The sequence below is a fragment of the Scylla paramamosain genome, chromosome 27 (assembly GCF_035594125.1).
Source record: "Scylla paramamosain isolate STU-SP2022 chromosome 27, ASM3559412v1, whole genome shotgun sequence".
Classification (NCBI taxonomy): Eukaryota; Metazoa; Arthropoda; class Malacostraca; order Decapoda; family Portunidae; genus Scylla; species Scylla paramamosain.
Genome location: NC_087177.1, coordinates 1,104,988 through 1,125,000, shown reverse-complemented (window position 1 = coordinate 1,125,000; position 20,013 = coordinate 1,104,988). Strand labels below are relative to the sequence as shown.

Genomic DNA, 20,013 nt, shown 5'->3' with positions numbered 1-20,013 from the left:
ACCCTTCCTGTGTCTTTTACATTCTCTCTTCCATTAAATCCCTTCCAATTCATCTTTCCCTTCTTTTTCTTTAGTTTTCTTGCCTTTCCTTTATTCTATTTTTCCTTTTCCATCTCTTCCCTTCCCTTATATGACTTTTCTTTCCCCCTACCGTCTCTCCAGCGAACCTCCCTAATGTGGCTTTGCTTTCCCCCTACAGGTTCGGGCGTGGCGGGGTGCGGTGTGGGCGTGTGCGGGCGTGGGCGGCGCCTGCTCCTCACCATGGCCGTGAACGTCCTTATGCCCCTTCTCATCCCCCTCGGCGAGCAGATCACCAACGGTACGTATGTGTATGTGTGTGTGTGTGTGTGTGTGTGTGTGTGAGCAGTACAGACACTCGAGGAAACAAAAGCTGCCGAGAGACAACACAAACTGAAAGAATCTTAGGAGCCGGCCACCCAGAGTTAAGGAGCGTGGCAGGCAGGCAGCGACACGACACGGGAAGGGAAGAGCAGAAGGAGGGAGTGAGGGAAAGAAAAGGTAACAGGAGGGGAAGAGAGGAAATAGCAAAGAGGGTGTTGACAGGAAACGTGACACAATAAGGAAGGAAAGAAGAGCAAGGAGTGACAAGGATGGAGAGATGAAGGGGGGATAGGGAGGTAGGGGGGAAGGAAGGGGAGGAGGAGATGGGGAGATGGGAGGTAGAAAGAAAGAAGGTCAGGGTCCACTTTACTGAATCACTTTTATCTACTGGTAAAAGAAACAGCACACACACACACACACACACACACACCTTAAAAGCCTTCAGGAACATTCTTTATCAACCCTAGACTCTAAGATGTGGGTATTTATGGGTCCAGAATGCACGAGTCAATAAAGATACTTAGCTCTCGTGGCCTCAGGTGAAGAGAGAAGGGTGGGGCTTGAAGGAAAGAAGAGCTAAGGAGACAAAGGTATTCAGTTTCGGTGGTGGGGAGCTGATGTGAATCCGGAGCTGGAAGACGGAAGAGGAAAAGATAGAAGAGACAAGACTAGACTAAATCTCTTTTCTTAGAATAGAGTGGCTTGTCACGTAGTCTCGTAAGGGTCAATACGTCTGCTGGTATTTGTTTTCCTTTTGTGTTCCTTCGTGAGAGGAAAATAAAGAGAAAAAGGTGGAGAAAAACAGGACAGACTTTCGCCTTTACTATCTAACATTTCTTACGCAAGACTACTCATCACAAAAAGCCTCGTATAGCTCGACAGGTCTACTGCTCTTGGCTCTTCCTTTGTGTTCCTTTATGAGATGGAAGTAGCTGGAGTGAGAGTAGTGAGAGTAACAAATAGGGGTGGCAGAGGAGTGTATGCGCCACTAACACTCACCTCTGCCAATACCCAATAATAGTTTTAACACTGGACTGGTCTACCTGTGGACTGCATGGAGCACCGAGTTACGGATTAGTGCTCCATTTCATTTGTTAGAGTACTATTGGCTTTCACGTGTTCCATTAATCCAACTGACATCGGAGCTAAATTACCTGTTGTTTGTATTTAAATGGTCGAGTTGCCGTGGGCGTGCCCTTAGAGCCGCCACGCCAGACGGTTTTTGTTCTTGTGTCCAATTGCCAAACGCGTGACAGGAACAACAAATAGCAAACCACTCATAACTCTGTACATGACCGGTTACTAGATGGTCAAGGAACGCTAAACTCAAGTAAAGCCTCACATGCGCCAAGGTAATTTAGCCACTGACGAGATGCGAAGCTTGAGAGAAGGAAAAGTCACACAATAGTCAAAATTCCTGAATACTGTGATTTAGCAACGGACAATTTAAATATAGCAGATACTCGTAGGTGGACACACAGGAGTCACACGCAATATGGTGACTAGCACAAAACAAGATACAGTTGAGAGAGGTTACATTGTTATCGAATACCTCGAATTCCTTATTAGAATCAGCACAAAGGAGAATAACGAAAAGGATACAGGGGATGAGAAGTATTTCTTAGGAAATGGGACTGAAAATTTCAAATGTACATTCCTTTAGTTACGAGGGGACCTGATTAAGTGGTAAAGTGGTAAGGGTGACATAATAAAAACTTCGGGATCAGTAATCAGGATACAAGAAATGATGAGTTCAAGCTTGAAAACTCTATATTTAAAGAGAAATAGGAAGGAATTAGTTCTCATATAAAGTAGTGGATGAGTGGAATAGACTCAGTAATCACGTTATTAGTGATGAGTCATTAGGGAGTTTTAAAAGAAAATTAAGGATGATAGGTAGAAATATATAAATATGCTTCATACAGCCTGATGGCCTCTTGCAGCTTCCTTTTTTTTTTTTTTAGATTATTAAGTATGCGACTGACCAGTATCACGCAGTTCTCATCTAAGATTACTTAAGGAAGAAGAGTCCAGAATATCCACAGAAGAAAAATTGCATTATAAAAATTGTGTACCTGTGAGAAATGAGAGAGTTGGTACACGAAGTTAAAGTTGCTGGTGGATAAATTACTGCTTGAGGCAACAAGGTTTTCCGGCGCCACTCACCAATAATAGAGAGGTCAGTGGAAATGTTGAGAGGTGTAGATACGATTCTGAACTTTTTTTTTTTTTTAGTATCAAGACCAACACTTTTGCATCTTCACACGTTCCAGTCCACACACGTTCCAGTCCAGTGACAAACAAGATTACGCATGCTGAACCTCAAACATTTTTAACATTGAGATCAATACTCTTTGAATTCCATGGGTTTTAGTCCAGTGGTCTACTTTATCATACTTGTTTTAACTTAATTTTTTTTCATTTAGATTACATTTATATAAAGAAACTAGTTGCAATATTCCCTCTTCTTTTAGTGTCTCTAGTTACTTTTATCCACTGAACCTGTTACTCTTAGGATGCCTCATGCTTAAGTCGAGTGACCGATAGGATAACGTATAATTCAGCTTTGTACCAGACTGTTTAGATTGTAATTAGATAAGTGCTGCAGACACCATAATCCTCGTAACAGCAAAATACAGCACCATCTCACCAAACCTGCTCTAGTTTAATCAGTAAGCTACATGCAACTAAACTGCTCGTCTCTCTTGGTTCTTTTCCTTTCTTTCTTGGGAGAGCGGGATTGTGGACAGATTTTTATACTTTTCTTTGTGCCTTTGGTCGATCTCCCTCACACATAAATCACAGTAATAATAACAATAATATAGCAGTCTTCTGAAGTGGCACGTTTTTTTTCACTACTATCGTTTCGAATACAAATGACTCCAATTATAGAAAGATAAAACCAGGCCGTCTGTGTGGCCTGTTGTTGATTTTTCTTTTTCTTTTTTCTTTTTATTTTCTTGGTGCAGGTGTTCCATTGTGTTAATGAATGAGAGAAACAATTATTAGAACAGAGAGACAACTTCAAAGGATCTTGCTAACCCAATGTGTACACCTGCTAGTGATGGAGGTGGTAGTAGTAGTAGTAGTAGTAGTAGTAGTAGTAGTAATTGTTGTTGTTGTGGAAATAGATGTGATGGCAGTGGTGATGGTGGTGATGGTGGTGGTGGTGGTGGTAGTGGCAGCGATGGTGGTGGTGGTGGTGGCGGCAGCGGTGTTGTTGGTGGCGGGTGTAGCAGGTGTACAACATTAGCCCAAAACTCCCCCAACAGGCGGGTGTTCGCAAGAGTATACGAGTCAGGCACAGCTCCCATACCGTGAGTCGCAAGGCGTGTACTGCAAATCACCGTTTTATTCAGATCAGTGGAGTTTAACATGAAGTTGAAGTCAAACGTACGAGAGCATTGCACGTAGACGAGCCACTGAAAGTCTAAGCAAACAACACTGATAAATCTACGCTCTGTCAGTTAGTACGTCAACTTTTGAGTTCTATTTTTACAATCTTTTTCTTCTTTTTATTTACTTTTTTCACCTGTACCTTTGATCAGTTCTTTGAAGGAGCAGCTGTTCTGGAGGGCAAGCCTTTCCAATTTGGCAAGCGAAGCGAGTCAGCCTTTCACAGGAGCGTGGGTAAATTTTAGTAAAGCAATATTTCACATGGCAGTAAATCCCTGATCTTTCAAACGTTCTCAAAGGTTAGAATCTTCAACATCTCTCGTATTCTTATATATTTTTTTTTTTTCAGCTGTTACTTTCTTTTACGACGATTCATTAACGATTCACTTACGACTCTTACTGAACTAACCTCTCGTAATGAAGAAATGGAAGTGAGCAACTACAACAGAACGGCATCAAGACCATTTATCTATACTCACGACACTTATCTTACACCAACATGGGAAACTATATGTGAAGTAAATAATAAAGAAAAATTAAATCCAAACACAGAACAATTCAAAAATAAAATCAACATCACCAGCAGACAAAACAACAATTAGCATCATCATTGGATCTATAACCTTCACGATCCGCCTTATAATAAACTCTAAGGCAGCTGGCAATACATACACTAAGCCACCACATAATCTCCAATAATTATCATCATCACCTGCTGCAGAATAATCATCGGCAGCAAGATAGTCGCGGTCATCGATAAATCTATTTTTTCATCACGGTAAAAGCTCAGGCCTATAAACGATAAATTAGTGGACATTAGTAAGAAAGCATCATAGGTTTAAGACACGATCATAAGGCAATGTTACCTGATAAGTCCGCGGACAACAGCCATGCAGGTGTGAGCGGGAGGGAAGGGGAGGACAGCAGCGCCGGCCACACCAAGCAAGCACGGTTGATCACAAAGGACAGTATTCTGCAACACTCCTGGCCGCACCTTCATTACTTTCAAAAGGCTCTAGTTGAAGTTATGCGGATTTTCAAAGTTGTTTTTTATGGTTCTCGTGAGATATAAACGTGATTTCCATACCGTTAACAGCAGGAACGCTCTTGAGAACCCGACTGATCATCTCTGTGGCATCTGAAAATCGTCGGGGTGAGAAAGCAAAGACTGATGCCGCTTGCTATCCTTTTAACAGTCGATGCTGAGTGAGGCCCGCGGGTTCCGCCAAAGATTTACTGACCGGGAGCTAAAGGTTTCCGTAATTTATTGAATAATCGTCATTTATTTGGTCAGCCAGTCGGTCACTCGGTCAGTCTGTCTCTCTCTCTCTCTCCCTCTCTCTCTCTCTCTCTCTCTCTCTCTCTCTCTCTCTCTCTCTCTCTCTCTCTCTCTCTCTCTCTCTCTCTCTCACTCAATTTACTCAGTAACCGCGGGACAAACGAGCCTTAAAAATCACTGACTTGGCAATACTTCTGAGTTAGTCTGGGCCGCCCAACATATATTTCCTTACTCTGGTTTATTGGCTGCTTGGTCGGGAGAAGTAAATGCCTCTGTGGTAATACGCGTCTCCTTGGTGTAGTGGCTGACGTATGTACTTGCAAATTCGCTGACTGCAGTTCTAATCCAAGGTCAAAGGGATTGGGGCACAGACTGGAGCTAGTTATTCATGCTCCCTTTCAAGTCGACTCGTACATAATTACTGTTGAAGGGAAGTTGGCAGAGATGAATTACAGTAATGTAGGTGCCATAGTTGAGCCAGTTTCCTCATCAGTTGATCTGTTATGTGTGCTGTTTTCATTGTTGTCGTCACCGTCATGTTCAGCTTCTATGATCCTCCCCAGCTTCTACTTATTCGTATCCGTATCCGTTCCCCTCCACTCCAGTCCAACGTCATAATCCTTCTTATGGACTCCCTATATCTAGTTTTCTATCTACTTCTGTCTACTTTTTACGCCATCTCTAATTATTCTTTACCTGTTGCCAAACCTGTTAACATGGTTCAGATGACTGGCACATGTACTTCTGAGTGTCGCAATAAATTTATAGAGGTAAAATAATTTGAAAATGATAAAAGGTTTTAGTAACAATTGCATAACAAAAATAGGGAAATGAATTACTCATGTGCACAGCTGATATACATGAAAATTAACGTTTTCAATTTTCCTTGAATGAGAAATATACCTGCTTGAAGCTGTTCTGCTTTTTCATTAAGTACTTGATTAACTCTGTGCAGGATATTAATTGCTGTTCTTTCAAATATTAAGCATACGCGAATAACACACACACACATTAATTTTCTGGGTCATCTACCACGAAACTGTTGCACTTCATAAAGTCACGATTGGAAACACAAACCTGCATATGAAGCGTCTCAGTTTTATCACTACCTTAATCACCAATCACGCGACTTACGGCAGAATTCCTCCACTAAACCCAAGTACGTACATACCCCGTTGACACAGGGGCTCAAAGGTTTGAATGGTAACGATGAGACCTTAACAGTGTTCCTCTTAGCGCGTGTCTTCTCTTTTCTCGTCATTTCATCGATACCAAGCCATCATTCTACCAGCTAGTTGAGGAGCTCTTTGTCACATAAAAAAGGAGATGGATGGGTGGATGAATAAACGTTGTTGTATGCACGCATGAATTAATGTGTATCATAGTGTAGTGATTGTCGATTAAACATTCATGCCTCCAGCAATATTTACTCCTACATTCATCAAGTGAGTGTTAAGAGAATATCGCCTCCCACACGTTCACTTCACTTCATTTTACTTCATTTCGCTTGACCTCACCTCCAGTGCCATTTTGACTTCAACGTTGCAGCGTTCAGTCAGTCACTTAGTCTCTCACTCAACCAGTCAATCAATCAGTCCGTCAGTCAGTCAGTCAATCAGCCAATTAATCAATCAATCTATAGTATATCAATCAATGTCACTCGATGAACTTCCTCTCTCTCCTCTTCACTTCCCTTCCCTTCCCTCCTCTCCAGTCTTCTCTCTCTCACATGGGATACTCACTCCACCATTCAGAGATCCTGCAAGCAGTTCTGTCAATGCGTCACAATATAACAAGCTTACAACTTTACCCGTGACTGTTCTCCATCTCAGTGATTCCTCGTGACCTCTCCCATTAATCAAACCTCAGTGATTTTCCGAACTTATCTCAACCACACACACACATACACACATTTCATGAACAAAATTCTGTATTACGTAATATCCGATTAAGTTTTATAGCAAAACATACGTATTCGTACAACACACAAATTACTTTCATAAAAAAAAGAATAAACACGAGAACACTGACAACAGACGAGCCACCGCGTACTCTCACATATGTAGTATTTAGGCCAGCACCGCTCTCAGAAATGCCCCGTTGATGATAAGGGAACTCATGAGGGCTTAGCGCATTATTATTCCCCTAGTCCCTGGCGGCCCTTTGAGGATAGACGGGAAATTCGGTGAAGGCTGACAGGAGGATTAGCTTAGGATGAAGAAAGGCCTTGAAAAAAATAATAATAATAATAATAATAAATAATATGAAGTAGAAAAACGGTAAAAAAAATTATTATAAAGTTTTGACGGGTGAAACAAATTGGATCATCGGTGTGTGTGTGTGTGTGTGTGTGTGTGTGTGTGTGTGTGTGTGTGTGTGTGTGTGTGTGTACAACCCAAAGCAATCCGTATCACACACACACACACACACACACACACACACACACACACACACACACACACACACATCTCTTAAAGTGTTTCGTTCAACCAGTTTCCTGACACTATCCAACTTAATAACTTATAACATTTTCATTAAACTTAGAGGTAAACTATTTTAACTGTTCATTTCCGCAGTTTTCGGAGCTACTTCAATTTGCTTAAGTCTGCGCCTAATGCTGCGTGTCTATCCGTGCTGACAGACCTGGCGGGAACCTCAATCCCTCCTCGATCCCCTCTTCCTCTATGCTGGATTACACTCTGAATCAATAATCTTAGGATCGGGCGTTGGGTTGGCTTAAAACTTCGCTTAGACTACCTGCCTCAAATCGCTTACTTGACTTTAGGCTCCGAGTTAAGCTTCTAATTAGTTTCAAGACCAAGATGTGAATATAAACCTCTGTATATACTGCATGTTGTCCGGATGAGAATTAAGTTTTTTACCTCTTCACTCCTAAAGAATTATTTTACTTTTAGTCACGAACAGTTATTCTGATTCTTATTATTCTACTTCAGTTTCTTGAATAGTTAGGTAGCTGAGAGAAGACAAATATTAACCAAGTACTCTGTCATTTTTCTATGTGCCCGTGTGTGTGTGTGTGTGTGTGTGTGTGTGTGTGTGTGTGTGTGTGTGTGTGTGTGTGTGTTCTAAATGAGAAATAATGACCGTAGCAATAAAAGGGTCAAGGGTGGCATGAGTTCTAACTTCTACGAGTAATCTTCTCCTGCCGGGGCGTGAGAATGTGTGTCTGGCGAGGTACAGGCAGAGCACGTCGAGAGAAGACCTTCCCATCAATCACGGCTATTTTCCTCAAGTTAATCCCAGCGTAAAAATGGCGAGAAGTTTTTATGTTTAGAGACGAGAAAAGTTTTGCTATTTAAAGATTCTCCCACACAAGTGCGCTTTTCTTCCGATGAAATTTACAATATATTTTCAGTGACCCACATATTTACCGTGACAGAACAACACAGAGCAGTGCTGTTGTTTGTCTGTTCATATATTGCGTGTATAGTTATTTATATATCAGTCAATTTACGACTATGTTAATATTTAGATACCTACAATCAAAACAAGATTCTTTCGTGGTCATTTCAATTAACCAGCAATTACTCACACACTGCCACCATCCATAGACGATTGACTATTAAAACCCACACACGCACACACACACACACACACGCAAACACAAACACACACACAAAGAAGAAACTCATTTCCTCAATGAACGATAATTTTATCACATAATGGCATAAACCAGGAACGAAATATTTGTCAGAAAAAAATACACGCTATATGAGAAAAATAAAGAAACTTGCTTGTGGTGTGTGCGTGCGAATGGTGCTGAATGGCCATCTCAGCCTTGCCTTCCCTCCCCTCGATGAAGTTTACAGCAGGTAAGCCGGGTAAGCCAAGACAAATCATCACCTTCCCTTCCTTCACCGAGAAACACCCGCCAAGGAAGGCCAAAAGAAGGAAACTGGAGGGAAAACCGATAGAGAAATTTAGAGAGAGAGAGAGAGAGAGAGAGAGAGAGAGAGAGAGAGAGAGAGAGAGAGAGAGAGAGAGAGAGATAAGCGAAAGAAAAAGAAAACGCAGATTGGATGGCTAAATCGCGAAGGGCACCTCCAGTATTTTGAGCAGAGCCGCCTCGGCTGGCAAATGGAAAGGAATAAATGCAAAAAAGAGGATTTTCTTCTTTAGAGAGGACACGAAAACAGGGAGAGAGGTAGGAGGGAATCGACTGAAGAAGAAGGAAGACGAAGACAAGGGTGGAGGAAGAAGAGGAGGAGGAGGAGGAAGATATGGAAGACGAAAACCAGGAGGAGATGAAGGAAGGAGATGAGGACGAGAAGAAGAAGAGAAAAGTAAGGAAATGCAAGGTGAGAAAAACACGGAGATTGGAAAGAAGACGAAGACGGAGGAGAAGGAAGCGGAGGAGGAGGAAAAGCAAGAAGAGAAGGATTTTCTACGTAGTGTTTATGATGGGGAGTAAAAATCTACGCAACTTCTGTGATTTGTGAGAAGCATAACAAGCAAAACACTCCGAGGAAAGCTTCGCCATTAGGTACAATTAACAAATATTCCCTGGGGCACACTGGTAAACGCTCATCAAAGCACCACATTCAAACCCAGCTCGTGTTTTAACAGGATAAACATACAGTGAGCGAAAATACCTTATATCTTAGCCCTCTCTCATAACACTTCTTTCTTTTTTTACTCTGTCTTGTCTCTCTTTTACGATTATTCTTCTATCTTTCAACCTTATTTCTCGCATACTTTCCCTTCTTACGATTCTTGTTATCTCCCTTCTTTCCTCCTCCTCAGTCCTCGTCTATTTTCTTATACTTCTCTTACGATGATTCTTATGCCCGCTTTCCTTGCTTTGGAGCCTTTAACTATACAACCTTTCCTCTCGTACTACAACTCTCATCCTCCCTTCTTCAGTCTTTTCTCTCTCTTCCTCCTTTATTTTGTATTAATCTTTCTTCTTCCTTATGCTCTCAATATTCGTATTCTTTCCCTCCTACATGCGGTTCTTTCTCTCTCTTACTCCCTACAGCAGCCCTATTTCCCGCCCCATCCTTATCTCATTCCCTTCCGCACTTGCTCTCTTTTCGTCTCTCAAACCTTCCCTTATCTTTTTCATCCCTCAAACATTTCCTCCGTCCATCGTTCCCTCAAGTGCCAAGTACCTCTTAAAATTTCTCGGTTCCTCCCGCCTTTTTCTCTACATGATCCTCTCCCTCCTTCTCTCCGTTTCTCTATCCTCTCCTCTCCCACTTTCACATCTCCCTTCCTCTCCTCCGGCAGTGACGCACTTGGCGGGACGGGGCAGCCTCACCTTCGCCCAGCCACTCATGGAGGTGTTCGTGCAGGAGAACACAGCGCCTGTCCTCCTGCTCACCCTTCACGCCACCTCCAATACCACAGGTGGGTGTTATTTGGTGTTATTTGGTGTTAGTGTGTGTTGGCAGGTGTTACTGGGTGTTGCTGGGTATTACTGGGTGTTACTGTGTGTATGTGTGTGTGTGTGTGTGTGTGTGTGTGTGTGTGTGTGTGATGGGGTTTATTGTGTAATTGTATATTGGTAATGTAATCTTAAGATTCTACAGAATACGTAGATCTTTTAATAGAATATGTGACAACGTGACCAAGTAATTATCATGTGTGTTTTATGATAGAGTAGTAATAGTTGTAGTAGTAGTAGTAGTAGTAGTAGTAGTAGTAGTAGTAGTAGTAGTAGTAGTAGTAGTAGTAGTAGTAGTAGTTGTTGTTGTTGTTGTAGCAGTCCATACAAGACACTAAGACAGACAAGCACGCAAACAGCCAGAGAAACATGGCACAACAGACCCACTAAAATTATCTCTTACCAAAGCGTGTGTGTGATGCAGCCGTGACTCTCGCACCCAACCCTTCCTTCCTCTTCTTATCGCGTCCTGACAGACCAACACAACTTTTCTTACTGCAACTTTCTCCCAGTGCAAAAAAAAACTCCCCTTATGGGCTGAGAAATTCACAAGAAATCGTGCGACTAGAACAAAATCCACCGGAGGGAGTTTTCTTTATAGGGAGAGATAGGAAGAGTGTGACAGAGAGAGGGAGGGAGAAGGAGGGAGTTGAATTAAGTCTGAGGAACACGTTATTATCTTGCTGGGTAGAAAAACGAAGCCCTTTTCTGATACCTTCCTTACTGGTGTGTGTGGCTGCACTTTATGTCTGAATAATGAAACCTGCACCTGAGGAGAGACACTAACACACAGGTGATATGTGGATGGTAGGTTCGAGTGCATGAATATGTAATGCCACGTGTCCCACAAGGTATCCCACAAGGTAAAACAGATAAGGTTCAAATGAGAGAGGAAAAGTAGGGAAGGGAATGAGACTTGAGCACACTATAGAGCCAGATAAAGATACTTGCATTGTGTTGTGGAATAAGAGACGAGAACGGAGAGAGAGAGAGAGAGAGGGAGGGAGAGAAATACCTATTTACTGACTGACTGACTGATGGATTGATACGTGCCACAGAAATGAGGTCATAGGTAAAATGGCACGTCAAAATAATACTAAGTTATGAGCAACGTTAAAAGATTACGATTAAAGCAACTCATAACAGATACACATAGGTCTGCCAAAACAAAAAGGTGGATAAGTACACAGTCTCAAAACAGTAGGAAGAGGTACGTAATATCTTCAGAAGCCTCCTTAGATCCTCGGAAAAAGGAAGGGATGAAGAGGGGAAATCTGGAAATCTATATTTACATCACAATTACCATACGAGGAAAGCTATAATTTTTTTTTCCTCTGTGTGTGTGTGTGTGTGTGTGTGTGTGTGTGTGTGTGTGTGTGTGTGTGTGTGTCCCAGCAGCCAGCGACGTGGTGTACAGCGTGGTGAGCGGTGCTGCCGGCGGACTCTTCCATGCACACCCCCACACGGGTCACCTCACCCTCACGGCGCCCCTTGACTATGAAGCTTACAGACAGGTGAGGACAGACACAGGTGGGCACTATCCTGGACACTAACCTGATTACCCACGTCCATAACTTTGCCTTTTAATAAATCCTGCATCCTCTTTGTCCCTATAAATCCACCCTTTCATCTCTTCTTCCCTTTGCTCACTCGCATCAAGCACACGTCCAACTTTCCTTCCCTCCTTACTAGGTACCAGATCAATGCCACTACCTCTCTTTCATCCCCTCAATTTTTCATCGTATCTCTCACTTCCTGCTTGTTTGTTTGTCTGCTTGTTTTTTTTTCTTTTTCTTTCGTTTTTTTCCATGCACTTTTCTTTCCTTTTAATTTTTACCTCGTCCCAGTTGTCTATTTCCTTTCCTTCTTCATTCATTCGCTTTGTCTAGTCCTCTCTTACACGCCCAATCCCATCCATCGACTTCTTCCATCCCTTTCAGTTTCTCCTTACCCAGCGCCAAAAATTTTAAAGCGCCTTAAAACTCTTACCAAAGCGAATCCCTACAAAATCACCCTTCCTATTCCACTTTGATCTCCCACAATCCCCACCACAAAATCCTCAACTGAAATTTCCTATACTTTCCTTTTCCACAGTCTTCCATTCCTTAAACCCTAACCAATCCCTTCCGTTTTAGCATCCATCCTTCTTCAATTAAAAAAAAAAAAAAAATACGAATGCCTCTATCCCTCCTCTCGCCCCCCCCCTCCCGTATCCTCCACTTCCACCTCCACCTTCATCCCTTAGCCAACCCAGTACAGTTTCTTGTCAAATTTATGGCTGGTGTTGAATTGTCATATAATCACGGCAATAGACTGTGTGTGTGTGTGTGTGTGTGTGTATCTCTAGCCGCCACTACATGCATCTGCCCATCCTTCCACTCACTGTTCCACTCACGCCCACACCCCAGTACGACTTGGTGGTGGGCGGGCAGGCGGGGGAGGAGCGGGCCTTCGCGCGGGTGTTTGTGCGGGTGAAGGATCAAAACGATCTCCCGCCGGCCTTCCCGCGTCCTGTGTTCGAGACGCAGATCACCGAGGAGGACGACAGACACCTGCCAAAAGCCATCCTGCAGGTGTGATTTGCACGTTGTTCCTTGTCATTATTATCATTATTAGTTTTGTTATCGCCATTAACGTTTAAATATTTATATCCTATCCATTTCCTTTTTCCTTCCATTATAATTTCGGACTTTTTTTCTTTATCATTCTTACTATTACTACTATTCTCATCTTCGTTATCATTATTATCATCATTTTCTTTTTATCCTACGTTTCCTTTTCTCTTTTTATCATGATTCCTATCTCCAGTTCTACAATTTCATCTTATCCGTCTCTGAGAGAGAGAGAGAGAGAGAGAGAGAGAGAGAGAGAGAGAGAGAGAGAGAGTGTGTGTGTCTGTGGTTGTGTGTGTGTGTGTGTGTGTGTACCTGTACCACCACCACCACCACCACCACCACCAGCCTCGGCATGCCAGCTCGGCAGACCAGCACTCTGGACGCGAGTAACACAATAATAAACAAGAGGCGACGCTGAACGAAACTCAATAACAACGCTAACAAAGGCAATAAATAGCATGCCTGTGTATGGCTGCCCTTCGCCTCCCTTCCCTGCCTTTCCCTTTTCAGTCCTATTGAGTCTAAAGGGAAGAGTGGTGGTGGTGGTGGTGGTGGTGGTGGTGGTGGTGCTGCTGTAATGGTGATAGTATTAATAACGATAGTAATGATAAATGTGACAGTGGCAATGATAGTGATAGCAATGAAAACTACGACAATATACAACTGGTTACCTTTGTTGTGGTGATGATGGTTATTAATACTCGTTAGGATTGTAGTAGTGACAGAAGGTACGAATGGTGATGTAAAGCCAACGACGGAATAGTAGTAAAAGAAATGGAATGATAGTAATAGTAAATGGCGCTGGTGATGGTGATGATAGTGATGGTTGTGGTGCAGTCATGCTCAACAGCTGCATCACATTCTCCATTCATTTTCATTGTGTTTAGTGTTTTCTCTTATTGTTTTCATTAATGATTCTCGAGCAGCTTAATGAAAGTTATTACGGTTCAAGTTTAGAATGTAATTTAGAAAGACACGTGACACGGCAGCAAAAGGATTAAGCAAGGACATCAAGGCGTAAAGCACCTGTCCTTTACTAGAATGTCTCAAAATGCTGGACCTGCTTTGAAATTGTTGCCTCTCTACAACCACAAACTAGTCATGAACAAAAACTCTTACAGTTTTAAAAGGCGGGAAACAAAGTTATAAATGATCACCTTTTTCTATCCATGGTCGATTTTTGATTGCAGAGATGTAACAATTTCAAGTAAGTCCATCTTTTTCTTTTAAACATCCAGTATTTTAAACTCTAAAATCGTCTTGGGCCGCTGAAATAAAGTAGACAAACTCACCAGATAAAATCACAAAGCAATGACGCTAAAAACAATAGAAATGAGAGTGATGTTAATCGACTTGTGTCCGTGACTGTACAGGTGATAGCGGAGGACGGGGACATCAGTGACGCAGGCAGACTGGTCTACTCTCTCTCCACGGACGACCACCACGCCCCCATCAACACAACCTTCTCCATCAGCCGCTCCTCAGGATACATACACCTCCTTCGGGTACGTAAGAGCATAATGTAAGAGTATAAAGGAAGTCACAAAGTCAGTAGGCCTACACGTGCCCTCCCTACATGAAACATACCTACCTGTATCCACATATCCCTTGCCTTAAATGTACCTAATCTTTTAAATCTCCCTACTGACTCGGGACTAACAACCTAACTACTGAGTTTATTCCGGACATCTATCATTCTATCAAGCTCTATCAAGTTGGGTCTCATTATTCTTAGTCGCATCTTGATTAATAACCCTAAGGATTTTGACAACGTATATCACCTTTGTTATACGACTATCCCTTATGTCAACGCCCCCACCACGCTCTCTCTCTCTCTCTCTCTCTCTCTCTCTCTCTCTCTCTCTCTCTCTCTCTCTCTCTCTCTGCCGGCATCATTACCGAAGGATAAAAGGCTTTATTTATTTTTCTTTTCTTTAGGGTGAGTTTTGACTGTCTACACCTAATTTGCGTTACCCATTCCTTTACCGACACAAACGTTTCTGCCGATATCATTGCCAGAGTGCGCAATAACAATAGACTTCCCTTTTATTTCTTCTACACCGCGAACCTTTAGCCTCTTACGCTAGTTCTTTGTTCCTTCACTCAAATGAACTCGCTCGACTGGCACTGATACCTGAATATAATAGTTTCTTTTGTCTTTTTTTTTTTCTCTCTCCTTAACGTGAATCTCCGGACATAGACGCTATATTTGCTCTCAGCCTATACCACGGTTCACTGTCATCTGAACTCTCCACCATCGACAGCAACTTCGCTCTTGGCCGACAGTGCTGTATGAAATTCTCTTTAATGATTTCATTCTGTCTCCCTTATACTTCCTCCTTCCCGCCACCACCAGCCCCTTCGAGTCTTCAGTTCGTGCCCTCTCAGCCGACAGTGTTGCCAGCTTAAGGTAAAGGTGATGAGTACAAGACATCTACACTTACAGAGAGGTGGTGGTTGAATTTGGTTTCTGATTTATCTAATGACAGCTTTCTCAACATCTTTACAATCTAAAAGTGTTTTCTCTTTGCATTTTTTAGTGCGTGTTGTAAATAATCCGTTCATGTATCATAAATACAGTCGAAAGTAAATCACAGTGATAAAATAACACTAACTCACTGATTTAAACTAATAATACAAACTTTGTCCCTGTCCATATCATGTTTACAGTATATTTGTTTTTTTATTTATTTATTATTTTTTACCTTTAAACACTACCTTTTTTTTATGTAGGAGGGACATTGGCCAAGGGCAACAAAAATCCAATAAAAAACAAAATGCCCACTGAGATGCCAATTCCATAAAAGGGTCCAAAGCGGTAGTCAAAAATTGAAGGATAAGTGTCTTGCTATTGTCGTAACTGTTGCACTATTAACTAATTCACAAACACTTTGGCGCCGGGACAACTATATAGGTCACATGCCGCCTTATTGCAAAAATGACTACTGCAATACTGACGACGCAATGTTGGTTGTTTGATATGACGAGTACCTCACCCGCCTCCACCAACACAACAACACTTTCATGCACCGCTGAGTCAACCAGTCTCATCACCACCTCCTCCCTTAATTAATTGCCTTCCATTGTCTTCAAACTCCCACTGTGTATCTCAATGGTGATTCATTCGCACTTTCTCAACCTCGCAAGTGACGGCAAAGAGAGCAGCTGTTGCTATTATGACCTTCCTTCTATTCCATCAGGGTCACTGCTCATCGCTATTCTGCTTCAATTCTTTACCCGTTATATTCGCTTCCAGATTTCACAACTTAAATTCAGTCAAAGCACATCAGCCATAAGTAGCAGATTACGGCGCTGCGTCGCAATAGCAACATCCCTACACCACCAGATAATTCCACAGATCACCACGCAGATATGACAGATTAAAAATATAAGTAACATTTCTACGAATCATTTCCAGATGAGGAAAACTTTTGTACTCGCTTGAAACTATTCCTTTCATTATTTTTTCCCCTGGCTCCCTTCCAGCAGCGCTCCCCGCGAGACACAAACACCGAGTTATTTTTTTTTCTTTCTTTTTTTTTTTCTTTTTCTTTTTGGATCAAGCTATTGACTATTTTTTTCTCTTCCTTTCGTCTGCCTCCCCCTCCCACGTGCAGCCACTGGACCGGGACGCGCCGCTAGGCCGGGCGCGGTGGAGGCTGTGGGTGGCAGCGACGGATGGCCTGCACACCGCACGCGCGCAGGTCCATGTCAACGTTAAAGACATCAACGATAACGCGCCCTTCTTCCCACACAACGTCATCGAGGCCTCGGTGCTGGAAAACGCAGACGCCGGTGAGTGTGGTGTGTGACAGAGTGACGGCCACGCTAGAACGTTGATTGAGCCCGTTATTCCACTTTGAAACCATTCCAAGGCAGAAGCGTCAAGACACAGCTACAACTAGATGAGACAACCCGCATGGAATCAATCCTCTACTATTCATTTCAGCGAAGCAGCAAACTAATCTCATGTACATCTATCTTTCACTCCCTCCTGCCACAAAGTCCTCGTGTTAGGCCAGCCGTCAGTGCGTCATTATATTGCCATCGTAAGTCGTCCTTGTCACGTGACCTTCCTGGTCGGCAGGGACGGAGGTGGCACATGTGACAGCGACTGACCTGGACGACCCCGAGGAGGGCGCCAACGCCGCCGTCACCTATTCCGTCGACAAGAATGTGATCGACGAACAGTCAGGTCGACCAATCTTCTCCATCGACAGCATCACGGGCACGTACGTTGGGGAGATGGGGAAGGGGAAGTGGGAAGGGGAGATGGGGAGAGAGAGGGGAGAATGTGGAGGCATCCATCAGTGACACACCCGCAGGCCGTGTGTTCCCCGCACACTGCACCTCTCCACACACACAATATACGGCCACCACCCAGATTGGCCACAGCACGTGCTCGGCCCCTCCAGATTACATCCATAGCTTGTCTGGCTCAACAGCCTCGAAATATTTCGCCAGGCCGGCGGGGTCCGTGGGCCGTGGCAAACAGATGGCGGTGATGACCATCGGGCTGAAGGTTGTGTGTGTGATTGCAGCCCGACCCCGCCTGATCGCCCGGCCCAATGACCCTCACGCTCTGTGTACCCTGGCAAACATCGCCGGACAGGCACAGTTTACCTTGGAGGAAAATCATGGAATGCAGGTTTCTAAAGTAAAAACATAAAATTACAACTTTAATACAACTACATTTATATACACTGGTGCAACAGTGAGTCCCACGCGTCTATAGGCAATGTTATGCTCCCTCTCCCCAGCACCTGCAGATTCACTTCACTGCAACACAACACACCAACTTGACGCTGCGATAGACAGTGTCTGTTTACCTGTCCCACTGGTACTGATGCGTGTGTGTGTTTGTGTCCTTTCCGGGGTGTGGCGGCGGCGCGGCAGGATTCGGACGGCGCTGTGTTGCCTCGACAGGGAACAGACGCCTTCCTTTGTCATCCAGGTGGTGGCCTCCGACGGCGGTGGGCTCAAAGGTAAGTCCAATAAGGTTAATGGTTAATATTTGCACGGCGCCCTCTCTTGATCCCGACGGAGGGGAGGAGCAGAGCAAAACACGGTAGGGGAGAGAAGCATAAGGGGCAACTTAAGTTATTTCATTTCATTTTGACATTACTTTTATCCTCCCACATTTTGTGCCACACCGGAGTCACGGCAGCGAGGCCAAAGTTAGCCTAGCTGGAGTGCAGCTCGAGGGCTTCACACAGGCATCAGCCGCGCGCCCCATAGACAATCGACTGCCTTGCTGTAGATCACACCACCTAAAAAATCTGGCGCCCTGGCTGAGGGCACCATTACATTTTGCATTGATGAACGCAATCTGCGGTTAGCTGAGTTTCAATACTACACATGTGGCAATTAAAACACGGCAAATGTGAAAAGGATTTTACAACAACCCACAAAATATCACTAGAGCTCCCTTGCGGCGGGTAAAGATTAAAGTTTATTTTTGTCCATTTACTCACTGCATTAGTTTATTTTTTTCCGGTTAACTTTTATTCTATTATTTTTTCAGCTCGGCGGTTCTAGTAGCAAGGCAGGTACGAGTCTCACTCGAAACCCGCGACCAGCCACTCCGGCAATGTTACGTTTATTGCAATAGTCCAAAGTGGGTTTTCTTTTTGTGTAAGTGTGGGTATGCTTGCATGTACGATTTTTCTGTGTGCGTATTGTTTTCACTCTTCAAACTACAATACACACACACACGCACACACACACGTACAAAGCCGCAATCAAACACACGTACACACATCACAATGGAAGAGACATGGAGGGTCTCACACAGACATTGTTTTACTTGTTTGTTAGTTAAAAGCTGAACGTGAAGTGAAGTCCGAACTGCAACCTATATACCGACGGGCTTCCTGTTTTACTGCCCAGTGTGTGTGTGTGTGTGTGTGTGTGTGTGTGTGTGTGTTAGTGTGTGTTAATTAGTGATGACAGGCTGGTAAACTGATGAGCCACTAATTGACAGATAAACTCACCAGACTCCCAATCACACATATCAAAAAGACAGGCGGGGAAAGTATGAAGCCTTCGTCAGCACACACAGATGCGCACACAACCTAGAAACCCTTAATTTAGAAAGAGAAATAAGACAACCAACAATGCTATGACTTCTGGAGACGAGAAAATACAAATCTTTAATTACTTCCGTGAACTATATCATATTTATACCCATACTTTTCAAACTATAAAACGAAAGTAACGATTCTCTCACTCAAAACGGCAATATCACATCTATTACATTTTCTACCGTTATTTTCATGGTTACTGTTCCTTTGAACTTGGTAACTGCATGCTTCTCTTCTTCCGCGACCTCAGTGCACGAGACTTTTTTACTTATTCTCACTCCTGTTCTGTTCATATTGTTAATGCAAGAGTTAACCAGTCACAGAACTTTCGGCAGCTACTCACAACATATTCATAGATTTGTATTATCAAACGCTTTGTTCTCTCTCTTCAGGACTGTTTCTAAAAGCCATATAGTCTAGATACTTAGTCGTGTTATTGTGAGAGTTTTTTCCTGTTGATGATGCAGAATCCTTTTCGATTGATCACTAGTCATGAAAACACCCTTGAAAACTCCTAATAACTTTCACAAGAGCTTGTAAATGTAGGATGCGACACTGAGACTTTTAGGAATACACTCCCCTCCAAACACAACACACACACACACACACACACACACACACGAATAATATACAACTCCACTTTGGTCTGAACATTCCAGCCTCCGTCAGTCACAATAAAAGCACAATACTTTAAAGGATTAACCAAGGCAACATTCACTGGCATCTGAGTGCACGAGGAATACAAGGCCGTAAGCTGGCAATCATACCTTTAATCCGCCCTGATGGGGTCTGCTCCCTCAAACTGCTGGTGCTGCTGCTGTTTTTTTCACTGACTCTCAGCTACACAGCCTCAGCTTACCTGCCGGATAGAATAAATCCATTAGGGAGGGC

The 20,013-nt window shown here is 43.2% G+C and overlaps 1 protein-coding gene across 2 annotated transcripts in view; it reads left to right on the top strand.

Moving 5' to 3' along the window:
- The first annotated feature begins 159 nt into the window (after nucleotides 1–159).
- Nucleotides 160–20,013, top strand: part of LOC135114002 (putative neural-cadherin 2) — a 42,604-nt gene continuing 22,750 nt past the window's right edge. For both annotated transcript variants that reach the window (XM_064029602.1, XM_064029599.1), the window contains exons 1-8: nucleotides 160–319; nucleotides 10,268–10,387; nucleotides 11,823–11,938; nucleotides 12,833–12,997; nucleotides 14,413–14,544; nucleotides 16,657–16,834; nucleotides 17,127–17,271; nucleotides 17,936–18,024. In XM_064029602.1, the coding sequence (XP_063885672.1) occupies nucleotides 175–319; nucleotides 10,268–10,387; nucleotides 11,823–11,938; nucleotides 12,833–12,997; nucleotides 14,413–14,544; nucleotides 16,657–16,834; nucleotides 17,127–17,271; nucleotides 17,936–18,024 (1,090 nt within the window). In that variant the 5' untranslated portion in view covers nucleotides 160–174. The remainder of the gene's footprint in view (nucleotides 320–10,267; nucleotides 10,388–11,822; nucleotides 11,939–12,832; nucleotides 12,998–14,412; nucleotides 14,545–16,656; nucleotides 16,835–17,126; nucleotides 17,272–17,935; nucleotides 18,025–20,013) is intronic.